We start from the raw sequence: 17,776 nt of genomic DNA, 5'->3' as shown, positions 1-17,776 counted from the left end.
CCTCACAGCAATGTGAGGTAGGTTAGGCTGAGAAATAGTCCAAGGTCACCCAAGGACCCTCAGGCCAGCGTGGGGATTTGAACCTGGGTTTGCCCAGTCCTAGCCTAACACCACTGTACTGTACCAACTCTCGAAATACATTCTAATGCACCTGACAGGATCTCCTTGTTTAATTTCAGGGATCTATCTGTTGGATTTAATTTACATAGATTCCGCATATCCTGCCTCAGGCAGCATCATGGAGAACGAACAAAGATCCAATCAGATGAACAATATCCTCCGAATAATTGCTGATTTGCAAGTCTCCTGTAGCTACGGTGGGTAATTTTCCTCTTCACCAGAACTACTTTAATAAAGTAAATTTGTACCAGATGTCTACCTCCTGTGAAGAGGGGCCTGAGGGGATAAAGTAAATCAGGGAGCGCCATGCTACTAAACTGTTTAAGCCTCCACTTCTGTATGATTTCAGTTTTAATGCCAAATTAGGCAATCGGATTGATACATGTTTGGATTGCATGCAGACATCCTGAAATGTATGTTGTTGGGTGGATTGAGGGGGTGGGATTCCCCTGGGTTTCATTTTTTATGGCCAATTTCCACTTCAGTGGCTCATTGCCACCCACAAGCCTGCGTGGATTTCTGGAAACCAAATATCTTTGTCTGCATGTCCTCCGCTCACCTAGTTGTGAGCTATTTTATCACCCTGCCTTTCACACTAAAAGCATGATATCAGTGACTCTAAGAAGAATACAAGGAAATAGAGCGACCGTGATGTTCGTACCTGTAACACCTCAAGATCTATTTTTTCTAGTGTTATGCCCACCCCCCACAACCTATCCACAGCTCTTCTCCTTATTCAGTGCCCCTTTATGTTACAACCTCCTCCTTTCCCTGTGTAAATCCGTTCAGGATCTGCATCACAGTGTGTTGCATCCATCCCTAACGTGAGCCAAGTGCAGACTTAATCTTAACATTCCCCTGCAGTGTACAATAAAATCAGGTGCCTAGGCTAGCTGCCTCTCCTCAGTGGCAAAGGGTCAGCATGAGCAGTACAAAGAGAGGAAGTATGTGATTGTAACAGAGGAGTTTATTTTCTTCTGGGACAGTTTTGGGATTCATTGGTGCTTTTTCTCTCTCTCTCTCAAATCCAGATCACCTTATAACGTTACCCCATGTGCAAAAATACTTAAAGTCTGTCCGGTACATTGAAGAGCTTCAAAAGTTTGTGGAAGATGACAACTACAAGTAAGTAGCATCCTTCCCTTCCCTCAAGATGACTTCGTGGAAAGGACAATCTGGCTGGAGTTGTGAATCTTTTTTTTTTTTTTTTAAGTAGCCCTGGCAGGGATATATAAGTAGATATTTGTTTTTAAAAATCAGATTAAGAAATAATATTGTCAGGGATCTGAGTAAAATCCCAGTTGGATATTTTCTATAAGAGGTAACAGCATTTCCAGAATAAAACCATTTCACAAAGGCTTAAAATAAAACTCAGATAAGGCTCCTTGCTGTTTTACTGCATTATAACCCATGTGCTTAAACTGAAGAACACCTTGTGAAGGAGGCACACAGACTGTATTTAAAAGACTGCTTTTTCCACTATGTGATTTTGTTTGAAGCCATGTCTTGGAGTTTTAAGTGAAGCTCAGTCTTCTGAATGGCTTACCATGTGGTTGGCTTGGTTGTGGGCTAATAATCACTAAGCAAACCTAAACACCAATGGGAAAATGAATTAAGATTGCCTGTGAGTGTTGACTGACAGTTGGAGATGTGATGAGCTAGCTATTCACAACACTGCTCTGGAGACTGAGTGTGTCATGTTGATGTCACAGGTGCTAGCCAGTAGGTGCCTTCCAAAACCAGCTTTTGCCAATCCATGATGAACTGCTAATATGTAAATTCATATACAGAGTAGCAGAGCTGCTCTCAGTCTGCCCCAGCCACTCTTGCATCTAGACTTCTAAATTTCTGACCAGAATTGAACAGAAAACATCAAATTTTGCTGCTGAAAACATCTTGCAGAATTTATTCCCATTTAATCATTTTGGACAGGAGCTAGAAAAACCAAATCAACGCTGGCCTCTTTGCCGCTGAAATCCTCTTTGTTTATCTACTAAACACATTTATTTTTTTGGATCAAATTGAAAGCAGACTTAGGAACAATTATGTTTTTATACCAGAATCCTGCTTAATGTAGCATGCTGTCTTCCAGATGAAAAAAAAGTTGTCTGCAAAATGTTTTCGAGGTAGCTTAAAACAAAAAATAATAATAAATCCCACCACCCCCTCTTTTTTTAAAAAAAATATCAATATATTCTTGTGACAGGATGTGCATGCATAAGAGAGAGAGAGAGTGTGTGTGTGTGTGTGTGTGTGTGTGTGTGTTTGTGTGTGTTTTCCATCTGCTGTATAGATTTACCAGAGAAAAGAGTGTATGCAATTTTTGCACTCTGCATAGAGAGACTGCAGACACTTACATGCTGGAATCTGCTTGAGCTGGATGTGTCTTCGTACCAAAGACTGTGTTTTAAGAATGAAACCTTTGCCTCCCCAGTGGGCCAATATGTTTCCTGCAAAGCATTAAAGGCGGCATTTAGCAGTTACAGAATTAGGTGCAAGCCAGAACAAACGACTTCATCAGTGAACGCTCCACAACATGCACACCTGTTCCTCTACTTATTTGCAGGATGTTGGGGCGATGCATTCAGTTTCCTCCTCCCACCTTCAGTTTCCTCCTCCCGCCTTCTCTTTAACCTTTCCGTTGTTTCGGTACTTTGTAGCCAACACAGAGTTTATCGGGGATATTTTTTTCCATTTTTTGGCTTTAAAATGTTTACATTATAAAAATCTCAACATTATACCTAAAATGTTGGTAGCAGGGAGGACAAAAAAAAAAGAATGAGATTTTGGGGCCACTTTGCTGATCACATGTCCTCTGTGCAGCCTCTCTTCAAATGAATTCTGTCTTTTGTGGATCTGTGCTCTTCCTTAGCTTCCTTTCCTCTTAGTGACATTTGCATAAGAGAGACTTTCAGGAATCATACCCTCTCCCCCCCCCCCCTTATTTTGATTAACTTTCTGGTTTGCTTGGAGGCATGGGTAATGTTCTGGGTAGCAGCACTGAAAAGTGAATAATTGCCATTGGTGTGTGTATGTGTGTGTGCGCGCGTTGTGGTTCCTAGGCTGGATGCCAGAGACCTAACCACATTGCCTAATTTGATTCTTGGACAGAGTTTCACATTCATTCAGCGATGTTAAGATTATATATACAGTAGTTTTTCATTAGCCTGAATATTCTGAGTGGAAGGGAACAAAACAAAGGGTTTCTCTAAATATTTAATGCAATGACATAATACTTGGACCTGCTACACAACATGAGTAATTTCAATTTAAAAAAATTTGGAAGTCGTTTTTGATCTCCACAGAGGCATTGCTAGCAACAGTGAGCTGTGTTTACATAAATTTTGATCAAGGCCGTCCGGTGCTCTTCCTTTTGATCGGAATGTCCATTTCCTGAGTGAATGTGCCGGTTTCCCCTGCAAATATGTTAAACCCTAGGCACCTAGGAGGACTGTAGCAGGAATCAAAGGAGAGAGCAAAAGGGTAAGAAAACCAGAGCAGGATTTGACAGTCAGGCAGCCCAAAGTGTGGCCATACTCTCTAGATGCTTCTTTGGCAGACTCCAGCCCCCCACATAGTGCTTGTTGATTGACTCAGCAATGCAGGTTTTTCTCGGCAGTTGGTCATGGAGAATGGCACGCAGACTGTGTCCTCTGCTGGGTTTCTTTTCTGTCTCCCTCCTGATTTCCGAAGGTACACATTTCTTTAGATACTCCGCTGAAACTCTTCCTCTTGGATAACTCAATCTGCAGACTATTTGGTCTTCTCCTCATTACTGGGGCTGTGCCAGCAGGATGTGTTGACCCTGTAGAGGCAGCAGGCACATTCAGCCCTTATAGGGGAAAAATCCCTCCTGCTGCAGTCTCTCCCTGCCTTTTTAAAAAAAATTCTTGAGACAGGAGCATTAGTGAGATTCAGAAGGGGCTACTTCTTACCTTTGGCAGAAAGCAAGATTTATCCTTGTATAACATTAATCCATTACAGGAAATCTACTAGAAACTTCCTCTGGGTCTGTCTCGTCAGGCGACAGCCATCTCCCCACACACGAACACCTTTGAGAATGTTTGAACATTCCACCTAGGGGGCCTTTCTCTTCCCTGCCCCACTTCCCAGTTTCAGAAGGGAGGGTCGGCTTAGCCTGCCAAGATGCATATATACTGGGTTTCTGTGCAATCCAGCATTTGAGGGTGTGCCTGCCTAGATGTGGAAAGGTCCAGAGCATGGACAGAAGCCAAGGCGTCCGTGACCCTCACCTTTCCAGCTGGCTGGTGCAAACCCAAAGTGCTCTATGGGCAAATTTCCTCGACCACTTTATGATTGTCCAGCCGGGAGGGTGTCTCTCTTTGCCTGAGTGCAGTGTGCTCTGCAGGCAGGCCCCTTTGTAGCACATTGCTCAGGTAGTGTTAAAGAGGAGGCCTGTAGTTTATCCTGACTTCTGGGGTGTGCTCTCCCTCTGGCTTGCTCTCCTGTACACAGCTCCCCCATTCATGGGCTAAATGTAGCTCGTACGCCCTGCCCGGAAAGCTTCAGTTTCTCTGTTTCCACCTTGACTGTCCCCCGAACAGCTGCAGAACGAATCACCAGCTACTGCCTATGTAAGCAATACAGCTCTTGAAATCCTGCTGACCTTGGAACATTCACTTCTTTCCATTTCTTCAGCCTTCAGACTCCCAACTGGATTCCTCTTCTCTCCAGGTTTCAGACACATCTGAGCCTCAGTGCCCCTAATTGACAGCCTCAGTTGGAGAGGGCCAGAGAGCCATCTCCTCCCAGACTGCTTTCCCAGCAATGGGTGTCTAGTTCAGCTTTCCCACAGAATTCCTCTGAGCTTATCCTAGCTGCAGGAACAAGCGTGCTATGGAAGAGGCAGCAGCCTTGGCCTCCAGTCGCAAACGATCAGGCCACTGAACAGCAAAGGCCACTCTCCCGCCCCTGTGGGAGTCTCAGCAGTGGCCCGGCCCCTTCTGTGGTGTGGATCAGAGTGGCCAACGAGCATCTCGTGGTCATGTTCTTAGGGGTTAATCTGTGCCAGAGCACCCCTTCTTTGGCATTTGAGACTCTGAGCCTAGAAGTTGGGAAGAAATCCTCCACCAGTGTTGAAGCCATGTGATATAGGTTCCTTACACTGGCAGCATTGCTCAGGAGATGCAGCCTGCACTGGCAGCGATCATTCCCCTCTGCAGTGACAGGTCTATCAGTGGCTACCCATCTTGTTGGCTATGGGTGCCTCTAGCCTCGGAGGCAAGGAGCCTCTAAATACCAGTTGCAGGGGAGCAACAGCAGGAGAGAAGGCATACCTTCGTCTCTTGTGTGTGGGCTGGGCTCTTTAATTCTTACATTCATTGTGGATGGTTGGAAGATCACCTGTGGCCTTCACACAAGCACCTTTAAAGAAGGCCTCTGCTTTCCCCCCTGATGCCCTGTAAAAAAATTAGAATTGGGGAATTCAGGGGAGCAAGGAAAGCCCCTCATCTCCACTGGTATGAAATTAAAAGCTTCCTCTGTTAAGGAAGCAGGTGTGAATGGATTGTGCTTGGGGAGGAACGCCCTGGACAGACTCACCAGCCCACACTTATTGTTGTGCAAGAAGCAAACTCGCAAATTTACACTTTGTTATATTTAGAGTTCCATTAGTCACCGTCTCAGAAGTCACTTCTAGTACTTCCAGTCAGAAGTTATGTGAAATCATTGCCATTTAATTAGTCACACATGCAGGACGGTTCAGAACTGGCCACCACAGATGGCAGGCAGAATAATTAAAGCCCTCCTTTCTCCCAGCAGATCACCAGCTTCCGCCTTCCCACTTACGTTTGTCGTCTTTGTGGTTGTAGATTTCAGACGAGCCATGGGAGCAAGGGATTTAGCATCCCATGGATGTTGTGGGGTTTTTTTCCTTCTCACAGCTTTCTCCTATGGAGTGCAATGCCAGAGCTGGAACCATCCTTGCCTGACCACAAAGAATGGAGGAACCATTGGTTAGAAAGCACCTTCTCTTCCACACACACTAGGTTCATGATGGCCTTCTGAGCTGCATGTCTAGCAGGCTCAAGACCCCTTGGGTTTTCCTCCCAGTAAACAAAATCTTCTCTCAGTCCAGTACCCATCATAAAGCCAGGAAGGGAGGGAACTTCAGACCTCCTTCCTCTCACAGCTGCTGTCATTTCTTTTGCCAGCCAGCCAGTGTTTGGGTTGTGTTGATCTTCCTTACAACATCAGGGGAACAAACAAAACCTGAAAATTGGGCAAGTGATGACTGCCAACCACAAACAAGAACCGACATGCTGCCTCCAACTGATTCAATTTTCCTTCTTAATCAAATTGGCCTCGTTGACCAAGCCCTTTTTGCATTCTGAAGTCAGGCTTTGTTTGAGAAATAAGCAGTTTAAAAAGCGTCTTTCAAATGTTTCAGCAGAATGTTGCGCAGTGTGCTCTGATTCCAGATGTTGACAAAATGCCTCCAGATGCTCTCTGAATCAGTGGGATAAGTGTCTGCTCCTGTCACACAACCTCTAACACAACGTGCAACGATGCTCCAAGAGAGGAAATACTGAGTGGTGCATTTCCATCATATGCAACAACACAGCCTTGTACTCCTTACTGATTCCATGCTTAATGTAGGTTAAAATTTGCACTTAACTCATAAGCACTTAGGTCGTAAGCAACCCATAAACAGAGATAGAACTCACCCTTATTGGGAATATGTTAAGAGAATTACAGGGTGCGAAGTATAATTCATAAGTATTAAGCTATGGATATTATAGCTTATAGTAGTTTTTTAAAGACATTTTTGGATGGTGAACATCTCAACAAAAAGGTTGTTGTGGGGTCACAGTATTTATACTAGGGCTATTGAGAAAATTCTATAAATTAATTATAGTCTATAAAAAGCAACAGTGTTCTGAAAAAAGGTGGGCTGTCTTGTGTGTTGCATATTACTGTTTAGATTAGGAAGAGGTTTACATTGTAGATGTGCAGAGCCAAGTACTTTTATCTACTTGCCTTGAATTGCCAGGGGTAATTTGCTGTGATACTCCACGTATTCCCCACCAACCCAAATTTCAAAATACATAAACCATAAATAGAAATAACGGGTGTGATGGAGAAGCTAATCAGTGAACGTGATCTGGAGTATACACCCAGATTTTCTCTGCAACTCTCTTTTTAATCTGCTTGCCTGGAATGGATAGGAATATATGTCAGCCAAGTGCTGAGCAAATGTTATGTGTTCAGCTTTAAGCACAAATGATAGACAGACTAATCGTGTGCCAGAGAGTAGCATGCCATGCTTCCTCACCAGGGCAGCCGTCTGGGAACTGAATTCTGCTTCCTCGGTTCTGGAAGTTCAAGTAAGAGTGATGCCAAATCAAACATCAAACAGTTTCTCCATAGGTTTTCCCTGATATATTTTTTTAAACATTTAATTTTATTTTTAGCAGAACCACTTGCAGAGCCCTGGCTGAACTATACTCAAGAGCATTCAAATTCCATAGGAGTCTGTATGATATGAACTTCTGGAGTGAAGTTGCCAAGTATATCAGGGACAGCTGGCAGATGTCCAGCCCAGTAATGGCAAAGGCCATCACTGATTTTTGAAAACAAGATTTATGCGGGTGGGATAATAAGAGTTTATTAGCCCATAAAATCGTTTATATTATCAGAGCCTGGACCAAGACTCAAGGTGGAATTTTGCCGACCTTAGATCAGGATGCAGCTCTGATGAAACAAATTTGCAGGATTTGAACTAAAGTATGCATCCAGTGCCGTGTACAAATTGCACAAAGTCAAACTGTGTACAAAGCCAAACTGACTTTGATGGGGATTTTGAGCTCGGCAGGGTGGGGATACTCAGAAGTTCCAGGCCTCTTCACAGGACCCTAGACAAGAGTCAGCACTAGAGGACCAGACACACACCAGACAGATCATTTTTTTGGACTCTACGTAATTCTCCTATGTGAATATATGTAGAGATGTTTTGCATCCATCCAGGCAGCAGGTAATACAAACCTGTTCAGATGTGGGAATTGTTTGTAAAAATTCCTATCCTAGGACTGAAGGCAAGCAATGCCGGGAAGCAGTCGGTCTTGTTGAAATGGCTGGAGCTACTTGAAGATGACTTTGCTATGCAGTGCTTATTAACAGCAGCAGGATCTGGCTGTGGTTTGGCAGCAACATTGGTTCTCACAAAGCTTGGAATCCACAAGGAAAATACAGTTCAGGGACCAAAAGATTATAAGCATCAAATATCCCCTCCTACGCTGTCTAAGCTGCCACTAGAATTGAACGTGTCCCCAATTTGGAAGAACACTCGGTCGATGGAAACAGTCCAAGGGGTGTTTTCTTGCCTCTACCATACAGGAGGCAGCTGGGCAAGCATAAATGGAGAAAAGCCTCTATTAAGACTATAGGAAATGTGCCACCGTTGATTACAAAAGAGTATCTTGGAGGAATTGTACACATGCCCTGATGGTCATCTTCCCCGTGTTTTCTTCAGCCTGCGTGTGGTGGTTGCTTTGATCCTCTGGGGACTGACTGATACAGAAGTGTGGAGGTGATCTTTGCAAACATTTTCGTCAGCATTGAAAGGCGTTTCCAGTCCTGTATCTCTCCTCCCTCTCCCCAGGCAGCCTTTCAAGGGTTGTTGGGAAAGGGATGCAAGCCCTTGTCTATTAGGGAAGAACTGTCACTTCAGAGTAGACTTCTTTTGCTGCTTCAGTGACAGCACAGTGCCAAATCGGATTGACTATGTAATGTGACATTCTCCCGGTTGGCTGGAATTGCTCTAGGAAGAAGTGATCCTGAAGCAGCAATAGATAAGAGAAGCACTTACATTGAACAATTTTGAAAGAGGTTGATACGCTACACACAAGCATGAAAAAATGCGCACACTGAGATCACTATTTCCAACTTGAAAGTCAACAGGCAAACATTTGGCACACCCTCGGCTGCAGTATTGCCATGAATTCCACCTCTGCAAAGGTGCGAGCTATTGTCTGAAGCAAATCCCCAGTGAAGGGGAAAATGCATTGTGTATAAGCTCCTTAAATCTTGGATAACACCCTGAAACTGTACAATTGTCCAAGATCAGCCAAGAATCTGTTCCAGCAGGGGGGCCTGAAAACAAACCTGCAAAACCTTTGCGCAAAGAAAACAGCCATCCCTTCTGGATAAATAAACATCTGGAATCGTATTGGGACAGACGGCCTCCAAACGGGCAAAGAGAAGATCTGCATAGCAATGAACTGACAATCACTGGAACACTTGTACAGCCACACAGTGGGTAAAGGTCCGTTTCCAGGGACAGGATGCTATGAATGCTGTTGGGTTATTTGTGCACAGCTTGGGGAATTCCCAAAAGATGATCGTTTAATTGCATCCAGTTTAGAGAGGCACACGGGGAACAAGGCTCCTCTCCAAAATCTCCTTTAACCACATCAGAGGCGGCATGCTGTGGGCTGTGTATGTACTGTTACTTCCTCAGCATTCCACGTTTCTCACAAGGAGTCGTTTTTCTAGATGCTGAACTCTGACCAATGGGAACTTCAAGGTAGACCTCTGGAGCTCTTCCTCTCACAGAAAGGAGTGATTCATTTACAGGCATCAGTGAATCGCAACCACCTATCCTTAGAGGCTGGGACAGTGCAAAATAATCTGCCTTATTAGGGCTGCCATGCTTTCTGTTGATTCCCCTTTCTCTCACCCCCTAAAACGATGCAATGGAGCATGGAATAACCCCGGCTTATTTCTCCAGGGTGTGTGTGGTCAATCTAGGCAGAAAGAATGTGTCACAAAAATCATGTGCTAGCAGTACTTGAAGCAGAATTGTTAGATAAGCAGTTGACACTGGAGTAGAATCTGATGTTTTAAAAGTTGGATGTGATCCCCATTATGTAGTAAGGAAGCTCTCCTCTCTCTGTCACGAAGAAAAAGCCATTTTGAAACCGGTTTCCCCTGAACGCATTGGAAAAATAGACAAATTCAAAATTTCTCTTGGCTGCAAGAGCAGTGGCTTTGAACTGTGGAGGAAGTCAGCCTTCTCAGGGATCTTACTCTGGTTTTCAAAGTAGCAGGAGGTTTTCCTGTGGAGACACAACCCGGTCTGCCTGACAAGCAGATTGTGCATGTAATTGTACCAGATTTTACCAGTGTGTGCACCTGGGGGCAGTTGTGGAGAGGACGGGTTGGGACAGGTTACATGATTGTGAGAACCTCTCCCAACTGGCCTTAGAGGATATATGTGCATTTGTGTGTGTCTATCAGGTGATGTGATGCACTTTGCCATGGCATTATGCCAAGCCTTGGGTTGGTCTGGGCTAGCTGATTTGTGGTATTTCTGAGTTATATATCAAGAATGTGGCAACTGAGAAGTAATAGAATATACTCCCGGGTCCTGAGAGAGAACCCATGGATATGGCTAGGTTTCAGGCTCTTAATGCTTTTTTACTGCCCGTTGTAGGGGGAAATTCATTTTCATAGATGTCTCCTCAACAGATTTGGGCATAGCTCATGCTTTGGGGGTGGGCAATGTTTTGATAACGGAGCACTCTCTGCTAGGATTTGGGAACCTGAGCCGGCTTATTACAATGCATGCTTTGTCTCTGTATTTCCCTTCTCATCTTTCCCTGCCTGTGCAGAACCCCACCTCTTGCTTCACCATGGTTAAAATAACCTTTTCGTCAGAGAGTGCCGATTTACAGCCCACTTCTGGAAGGCTATAAACCAGGCATCTTAATCCAGTGGGGTAGGGATCTGTGTCAGGAATGCACCCTCCAGAGACACTCTGACGGCAAAGCGCAGGCTGCTTGTTGGTTTGGCAAAGCACCCTTGCACCCTCCAGGACAAAGCCTGCCTGCACATAGACTCATGAGTAACTGAGGCACACCGTTTTCTCAAATGCACACTGATTTTTTTTTAAATAGCCTTCTCAATCCTACATTCTTAGAATTGATTACAAAAAGAACTATAAAAGATGAGGCTCTACCCTTGAAGGGCTCCCTGGAGGTCATGAGAGAACAAAAGGAGGACTGCTGAGAGAAGCAGATTTCCACCATCTTCTGCAGACTGGAACTTCCCACTGGGGAGGGTCAATCTCTCTGCTCCAGAAGGCCCCTTGAAAACAGAGGAAGGGGAAGGGGGCCAAGCCTCACTACCCCTGGCAACTCTAGCAATGGCCTTCTGGCAGGTCCACACCCCTTTCTGGCAAGAATGGCAGCTGTGGCAGAGGGACTTTGCAGGAGGCCATTGCTAGAGGCTTCTGTGCTGGTAATTGCAGAGCCATGCGTCACCCTTCAAGGGCTCAGATTTGGCCCATGGACCACTATCCACTGATCCCCACATTGCAAGCACAAGAAGCATTCTATTTGGTTCACACCTTACCTACTGTTTTGTGGTATTTAAATCTTGTTAACAGTCTCCTCTTAAAGGTCTATGTAGTTTGACTGTATAAAAAAACCTCTGTTGAGCGCCACATGACAAGAGTTGAATGCTTCCAGTTCTGCATCTGTTGTATCCAAAGAATGTAAGAAAATGACCAGGCCAAGCTCGATTTCCTGCATTCAGCTGATAACACAAAACAACAAGCTTATCCCTTTGCCTCCCATTAAGCTGTTTAACTCCTGCCATGTCACAATTTCTCTTTTTCCAGATTGTCCCTGAGAATTGAACCAGGAAACAGCTCTCCGCGACTGGTATCTTCAAAGGAAGATCTTGCAGGTACAAAATGCCTTCTTGGGGATGTGAAAGCTCAACAACACAGCATTGCTTAATCTGGCTGCTTCCGAAGCCTTCTGCTCTAGGTTGGGGCTACTCAGTACTTTCCATCTGAGGACCACCCTGGTGATTCCTTTCTGCAGTGGCACCCTGATGTCTGCATGTGGTCACGACCCACAACCTCGGCCTGTTTGTTTTGCTTTTGACAGCATGTCTCAGAGGTTAAGAAACTATTTCCAATTCTTAGCGAAGGGTCAGATTCCACAGTGTCCATGGGGGCTTAGGGCAGAGACTGGGACAGCAGGCCTTGCAGCATCCATTATATCTTAAAGCAAGAGCAATTGAGAAAATCAGCCTCTGACCTTCTCATGCAGGCAGGCTTGAATCCTGTGAGCAGAAGGAGAAAATTCTGTGAAGGCTTCTGCAGGAATTAGCAGAAGGCTTCTCCCAGTGCAGCACCACCGTATATCGGGGGTTGTGGTACTGTACAAGAAAAGTAGTGAATCAGGGAAGTTCGGGCTGTCGCTTATACACTTAGAAACTGATACCTGCCTCTTTCACCTCTTGAATGTTGACAGTCCTGTTTGAGCAACTAGCGTTGACATTGGCTGGTGTATATCTGAGTTTTCAAACGTTCACTACATTTGTCTGGGATTGTCAGTGTTCACATATATGAATCCCAACATTCACCAGATTTCAGACCCTGACAGCAGCATCCATTTTCAAATGTTCGAAATGTTGAGATTATCAACCAAGGGAATGTTTACTGCCCCTCTGGTGTCTGGTGTCCTTAATGCCCCAGACAGACGTGTCAGTGAGTGAGCATTTAGTAATGGACTACATTCACTAGTTACTCCCTCATTTTGGATGCTCTCACTAGCCAACAATCTTTGGATTCTTTTCACATTTTCGACATCCACTGTTTTTGGTTTAAAACAAGCCGGGTTCCAACGCAACAACAAATCTTGGTTTGTTTCAAACCAGGAGCAGAAGCTGCAAATCTCCTCCCCTTGCACACAAAGAGGAGAGGGGCACATGCAGGCCAGAGGCTCCTGCTAAACCATGGTTTGGTGTAATGTCAGAACCTCGCCTTTGTGTGCTGTGCTATGGGAGATAAAGAAACCAGGATAGCTGCAGCAGTGTCATCAGTGGAGTTGCAGGTAGCAGCTATACATGCTTATAATGTGAAGCAAGCGGTCATTTCATGAAGACACTGGACCAGTTCGAAGCAAATCGCAGGGCAGTGGTGTTAGTTTCTACATGAGATACCACAATTTCTTTATGCATTTATATACTGAGAAATTTTGTTACCATTAATGACCGTTTGTGTGTGTGTGTGTGTGTGTGTGTGTGTGTGTGTGTGTGTGTGTGTGTGGCTAGCCCAAGAGAAATCGGAGCTTGCCTTTTAATTTTCTTAATCTGATTGCCTTCATGGGCCAGGGAAGGGCTTATGCAATTCATCTGCAGGAAAATGACTAATCCTATAATCATGGATAGGCAGTTCACTTGGGGAGATAAAGATCCAGGGAACAGCAGTTCTTATTTCAAATTTAATCCCTTACTTGCAGAAACAGGAGGGGGAACACATTCTTAACAGTCTTCTTAGTAGAAGTGTATTTACCTACCTCAAGCTTTGTCTGAAACCAGTAAACAAGCCCCTCTGGAGAACTATATTTGCAGATCCTGTTTTGTCAAAAGCCATTGCAAATGACCAAGGAGGCTGACCATGTGAGAGTAACACTACCATGTGACTCCCAACAAATGAAATGGACACAGCGCATCTGCTTGAGATACTTTGCAAAGATGAGATTCACTGGGTCAGCCCTGGGGCTGTGCATACACCCACACGCACTCACACTCCAAGTCCAGTGTTTACTGCACATTCTCTTATACTGAATAATACCGTTTTCTAGTACTTCTGCCAGTCTTTCCAGGACCAGAGAGTTCCCACAGAGCTGGAAAGGGCCAAAGGCTGTGTGAGATAGATCTGCAGTAGTAAACTATGTATTTTTGACTTCTGAATTTTAACGTTAAAAGCCCTCTTTATATTGGTTTGAAGACATCTGCTTCCCTTCTCCAGAGTGGGCTTTTGTTGCTGTCTTGGCTGGTTGGCTCCCTGTCACAAACTGCGTAAAAAGACCAAAGCAAGCTTTGGAACCGTGCAGGGATTTGTTATCAGGCCTGAAGCGGGTGGCGTCAAAATGCCTCTTAAACGTTTGTTTCTTCTTGACCCCGGTGCCTACAAAGAGCCTGTACATGGCTTGATCATGTCTTTTATTCCCTGTTTGCTGTTGCCTTCTCTTGCACTTGGATGCATTGCCCTAGAAGCTTAAGCTTCTAGTCTGTGGCTTTGGCCCAGGGGCCAAATTCCCAGCCAAGCCCATCTCCCCACCATCCCTCCTTACCACGTGGGGGAACTGCCAGGGATCCATCGTCCTGGGTGGCATTGCTTCAGAGCCTCCTTGTCAGGCTTCTTCCCACTGTGCTTTCCACTGGCCAGGACTGGAGGTGGTGATTTTTGAAATGAAATAATATAGATGTGTACAGGAACACAACTAAAAAACAAATTCTACATGAACCACAAGAGTTTGATGCACTTGGGTTTGGAGGCAGACATCCCTGTTTTATCAGCACCAACCAAGGAATCAGAAAGTGAAATAACCTCCCTCGACGTGCCACCTCCAGTGCCATAAATATTCAGATTCTTCTTTCCCTGGGGGCCTGTCTAGACAGTTCTTACATGAAAAATCCGCGTTGTTGAAGGATTTTGGCCTGCCGTGTAGCCATGCTAACATGCAAGCATTCATACCACTGCAGCTTATGCTGTAAACTGAATGAATTACGCTCTAGTGATATTGATTGATATGTGTTGAGCAAATATTAATTCATGCTGAGACATTATGCAACACGGCACACGGCACCCACCCAGTGCTGGAGAGGATGCCATTGTGGTAACCTCTTCCAGAATTCTTTGTTCCAGAGGGTTGATAACAGGATTTCTATAGCTTGTTATAATTGTAAAATATGCCTCTTCGGGGTCTGTGCAGCTGAACAAACATGCATGTCCATGAGGTGTTCCATGATTAAAATGCTACAGCAGACCAAGAACATGTAAATCTTACTTCCTATGCATGCCGTGGAAAATACAGCCAAAGGAACCCTTCGTTTCCCCCAATAAATTTCTCCGTGGTACCACATTCCTGCCATAGTGCATGGCATCATTCAGTATTGTCAAGAAACTGGAGATGCAGGAGAAACCTCTCTTGACTAAGGTATCAGCAAGCACATTTTCCAGGGGGAGAGAGAGAGCTCTGTTATCAAGTTTAAAATGGCTGGTCACATTTCAGTCGAATGCTTCCTGTTGTTAATTACTGGAAATCTTGCATTTTCTAAAAGTGTTCACATGCATGGGGGTATGAAGCAGTGGCTGTGAGCCACCAATATCCGGTTCTAATTTTCCCCAGCCCCAAACTCACTGGATAGGCTCAAGTTGCTGTCTCTCAGCTTTGCCTTACCACCTTTGCCTCTGCAGTCTGAGCCACGATGGCTGGCCTGCCTTGGAGAGTTGTTGTAAAGATTCCAACATCTTTGGCGTGCTTTGCACACTCCGTGTTTTTCATAAATGCGAAGGAGTGTTGTTAGTGTTTGCAAAGATCCAAGAGGCCCTGCAGCTTTGAAAGCAGATAGTGACATGCTCAGAGCAGGATAGCTGATTGCTGTTGCGATGTAGCCAGCAGCCCCTTTACTCAGGCCCCTGTGGCACTAAACTGGGTAGTTAGCTGAGGACTGCAGCTGACATCTAGGTTAAAGGGTGTGACTTCCAGGCAGTCGCCCTCTCATTTAAAAAACGATTAAGCACCAACCAGAGCTTGTGATGTTTCTGCAATTTCCCTGTTAGCTCCAGGGCAAAGTCCTCTTATCCTGTTCCTTTGGAGAGGGCTTATCCCATAGTGGTGAAACATCCTGAGCTGGCTAAAACATTCAAGACTATAAAGATAATAAATGAAGGCTGTAGATACCCGTGATTCATTCTGTGCCCCCCTAAAAGCTTCATGACGAATTTTATTGAAATGCTTTAATGCCCTTAAAGTCTGTGGAGCTATTCAAGGTCTGTCCTAGGGTAAACTGCCTTTAGAATGAAGCCAGCAGCGGGCTTGACCAAAGACAAGATGTCCAGAAATGGTGAATCCCAAGCATCTACTTGTAATGGGGGAAACAGAAGGGTCTGACATTCAGAGGAACAAAGAAAGACCCAAGTGGCTTTCTCCCTTTGGAAATTGTCACCCATAAACTTTCTTAAGCCCCCATGGTTTCAACTTCGAAATGTGTGTGGTGGTGGTTTTTGTTTTGCATTGTTCCTGATTTCTCCATTTTTGGTGTTTCCATCCATATTCTGAGTCCATGAAAGTGATCCTCATTTCCTGCAATTGCCCATTTGCTGAGGTGTCCAAATTAATTGTGCTATATCCTGTATCAAAGATATATATGTGAAAGAGGAATGCAGTTTGCACAGTGTCTCATTCAGAAGTTCATTTGGAACATGAGAGGAAGTATAAATATGTCTCTAAACCAGACTAAACAAATCAGGACATGCAAGCTGATATAGTAGCCATTGTGCCAGAGGCAATTTCTGTTCTAAGCTATCACTGATGTGCCAGTTGTGTGTGTTGCCATATTGACAAGATCTAGCATTCCCTTTGAAGTGCCATGTGAGATACGAAGAAGGATCTCGCTTGACTTGGAAAGAGGTTCTGCCTTATTTTGTCTCGCAGCTTAATGGAAACCATTTGAACGTATTTCTTTGCAGGAAGATAATTGGTTTACCACCTACGATGCACATCGCTGTATTTTAGTAAATGTGTCTGCCTCTGTTTGCCACTTTTTTCTTTGGTTTGTCTGTATGATCTTGGGTTACTTTCAGACTGTCGTGATTTCTTCAGAGCAAGACAATGGTAAATGGCCAATATTATGCAACAAAACCAAGAGAGGGAGATGCCTTATGGCACCATAAAGGTTGGCGACAATATTGTGGCACAAGCCTTGGTGCCCATTTCATCCAATATGCAAAATGTTATCCTCAGTATGCTTGTGTATGTATAGACACACACATACCTCACAACCACAAACAGTTCGTAAACTCCAGAGCCAGAGGCAATGAAATATAAGAGATAGCTGTAGGTTTGTGATATTTATATGCAGAGCCCAAATGTACACAAGGGAACAGAGTGATTCTTTCACAGATGCAGTCACTGGAGATGCAATCTTACTACCTATGTAGATTTAACACCTGGGAAACAAGCCTACAGCTTGTCCAAGCTAAATAGAATTGAATTTGCTGATAAATTTTAGTTCAGCCGTTTCACAATGAAGCCTTCCTTTGAAGTCTTTCAGTCGAAGTATGGTGTCTTTCAGGTCAGCAGCAGAATGCCCTGGGAGACAGAAATGTCGTGTCCCCTCCCCCCCCCCCGCTGCCATTTTTAGGTCAGACATCTACTGACTCATTTGCCCTTTGTAGAAATGCCCAGCCAGCAGGTGAATGGCACACATTATGTTGCAGGATGTCCGAGTGAATGAGCCCATGGTGAAACGACTGGTGTTCAGTTCTATAACACTTGAAAGTAGGTATAAGGACATAGTTGATAGTTGGCAGGAAACTACTACTGTCATTCAGTCATTTTAATGCATGATGGTCTATTTGAAGAATCCTTTGGTCCCATAAAAGTGTAATAATCATGTATATGCATTCAAACATAATATTTAAATATTATAAAATATGTACATCTAGCAATGGGAGACCGAGCTCAGTAGCAGAGCACCTCTTTTATTATTTATTTATCATATTTTAATACTGTCTGATATGTGCATCTTTAGGCGATGTATAGAGTTAAAACACAAAAATGTAAAACAGAGTAAAAACGGTTACAATTCACAAGACAAATAAAAACAATAT

General features: G+C 44.3%; 1 protein-coding gene across 10 annotated transcripts in view; it reads left to right on the top strand.

Annotated features, from left to right (window-relative positions):
• The window catches only part of RALGPS1 (Ral GEF with PH domain and SH3 binding motif 1), a 167,997-nt gene that overhangs the window by 119,573 nt on the left and 30,648 nt on the right, over positions 1–17,776 (top strand). For all 10 annotated transcript variants that reach the window (XM_053281812.1, XM_053281811.1, XM_053281813.1 and 7 more), the window contains exons 10-12: positions 180–317; positions 1,152–1,245; positions 11,762–11,829. In XM_053281812.1, the coding sequence (XP_053137787.1) occupies positions 180–317; positions 1,152–1,245; positions 11,762–11,829 (300 nt within the window). The remainder of the gene's footprint in view (positions 1–179; positions 318–1,151; positions 1,246–11,761; positions 11,830–17,776) is intronic.

Source organism: Hemicordylus capensis, chromosome 17, assembly GCF_027244095.1.
Source record: "Hemicordylus capensis ecotype Gifberg chromosome 17, rHemCap1.1.pri, whole genome shotgun sequence".
Taxonomy (NCBI): domain Eukaryota; kingdom Metazoa; phylum Chordata; class Lepidosauria; order Squamata; family Cordylidae; genus Hemicordylus; species Hemicordylus capensis.
The sequence above is the reverse complement of the archived record's forward strand: the minus strand, read 5'-3'. Positions and strand labels throughout refer to the sequence as shown.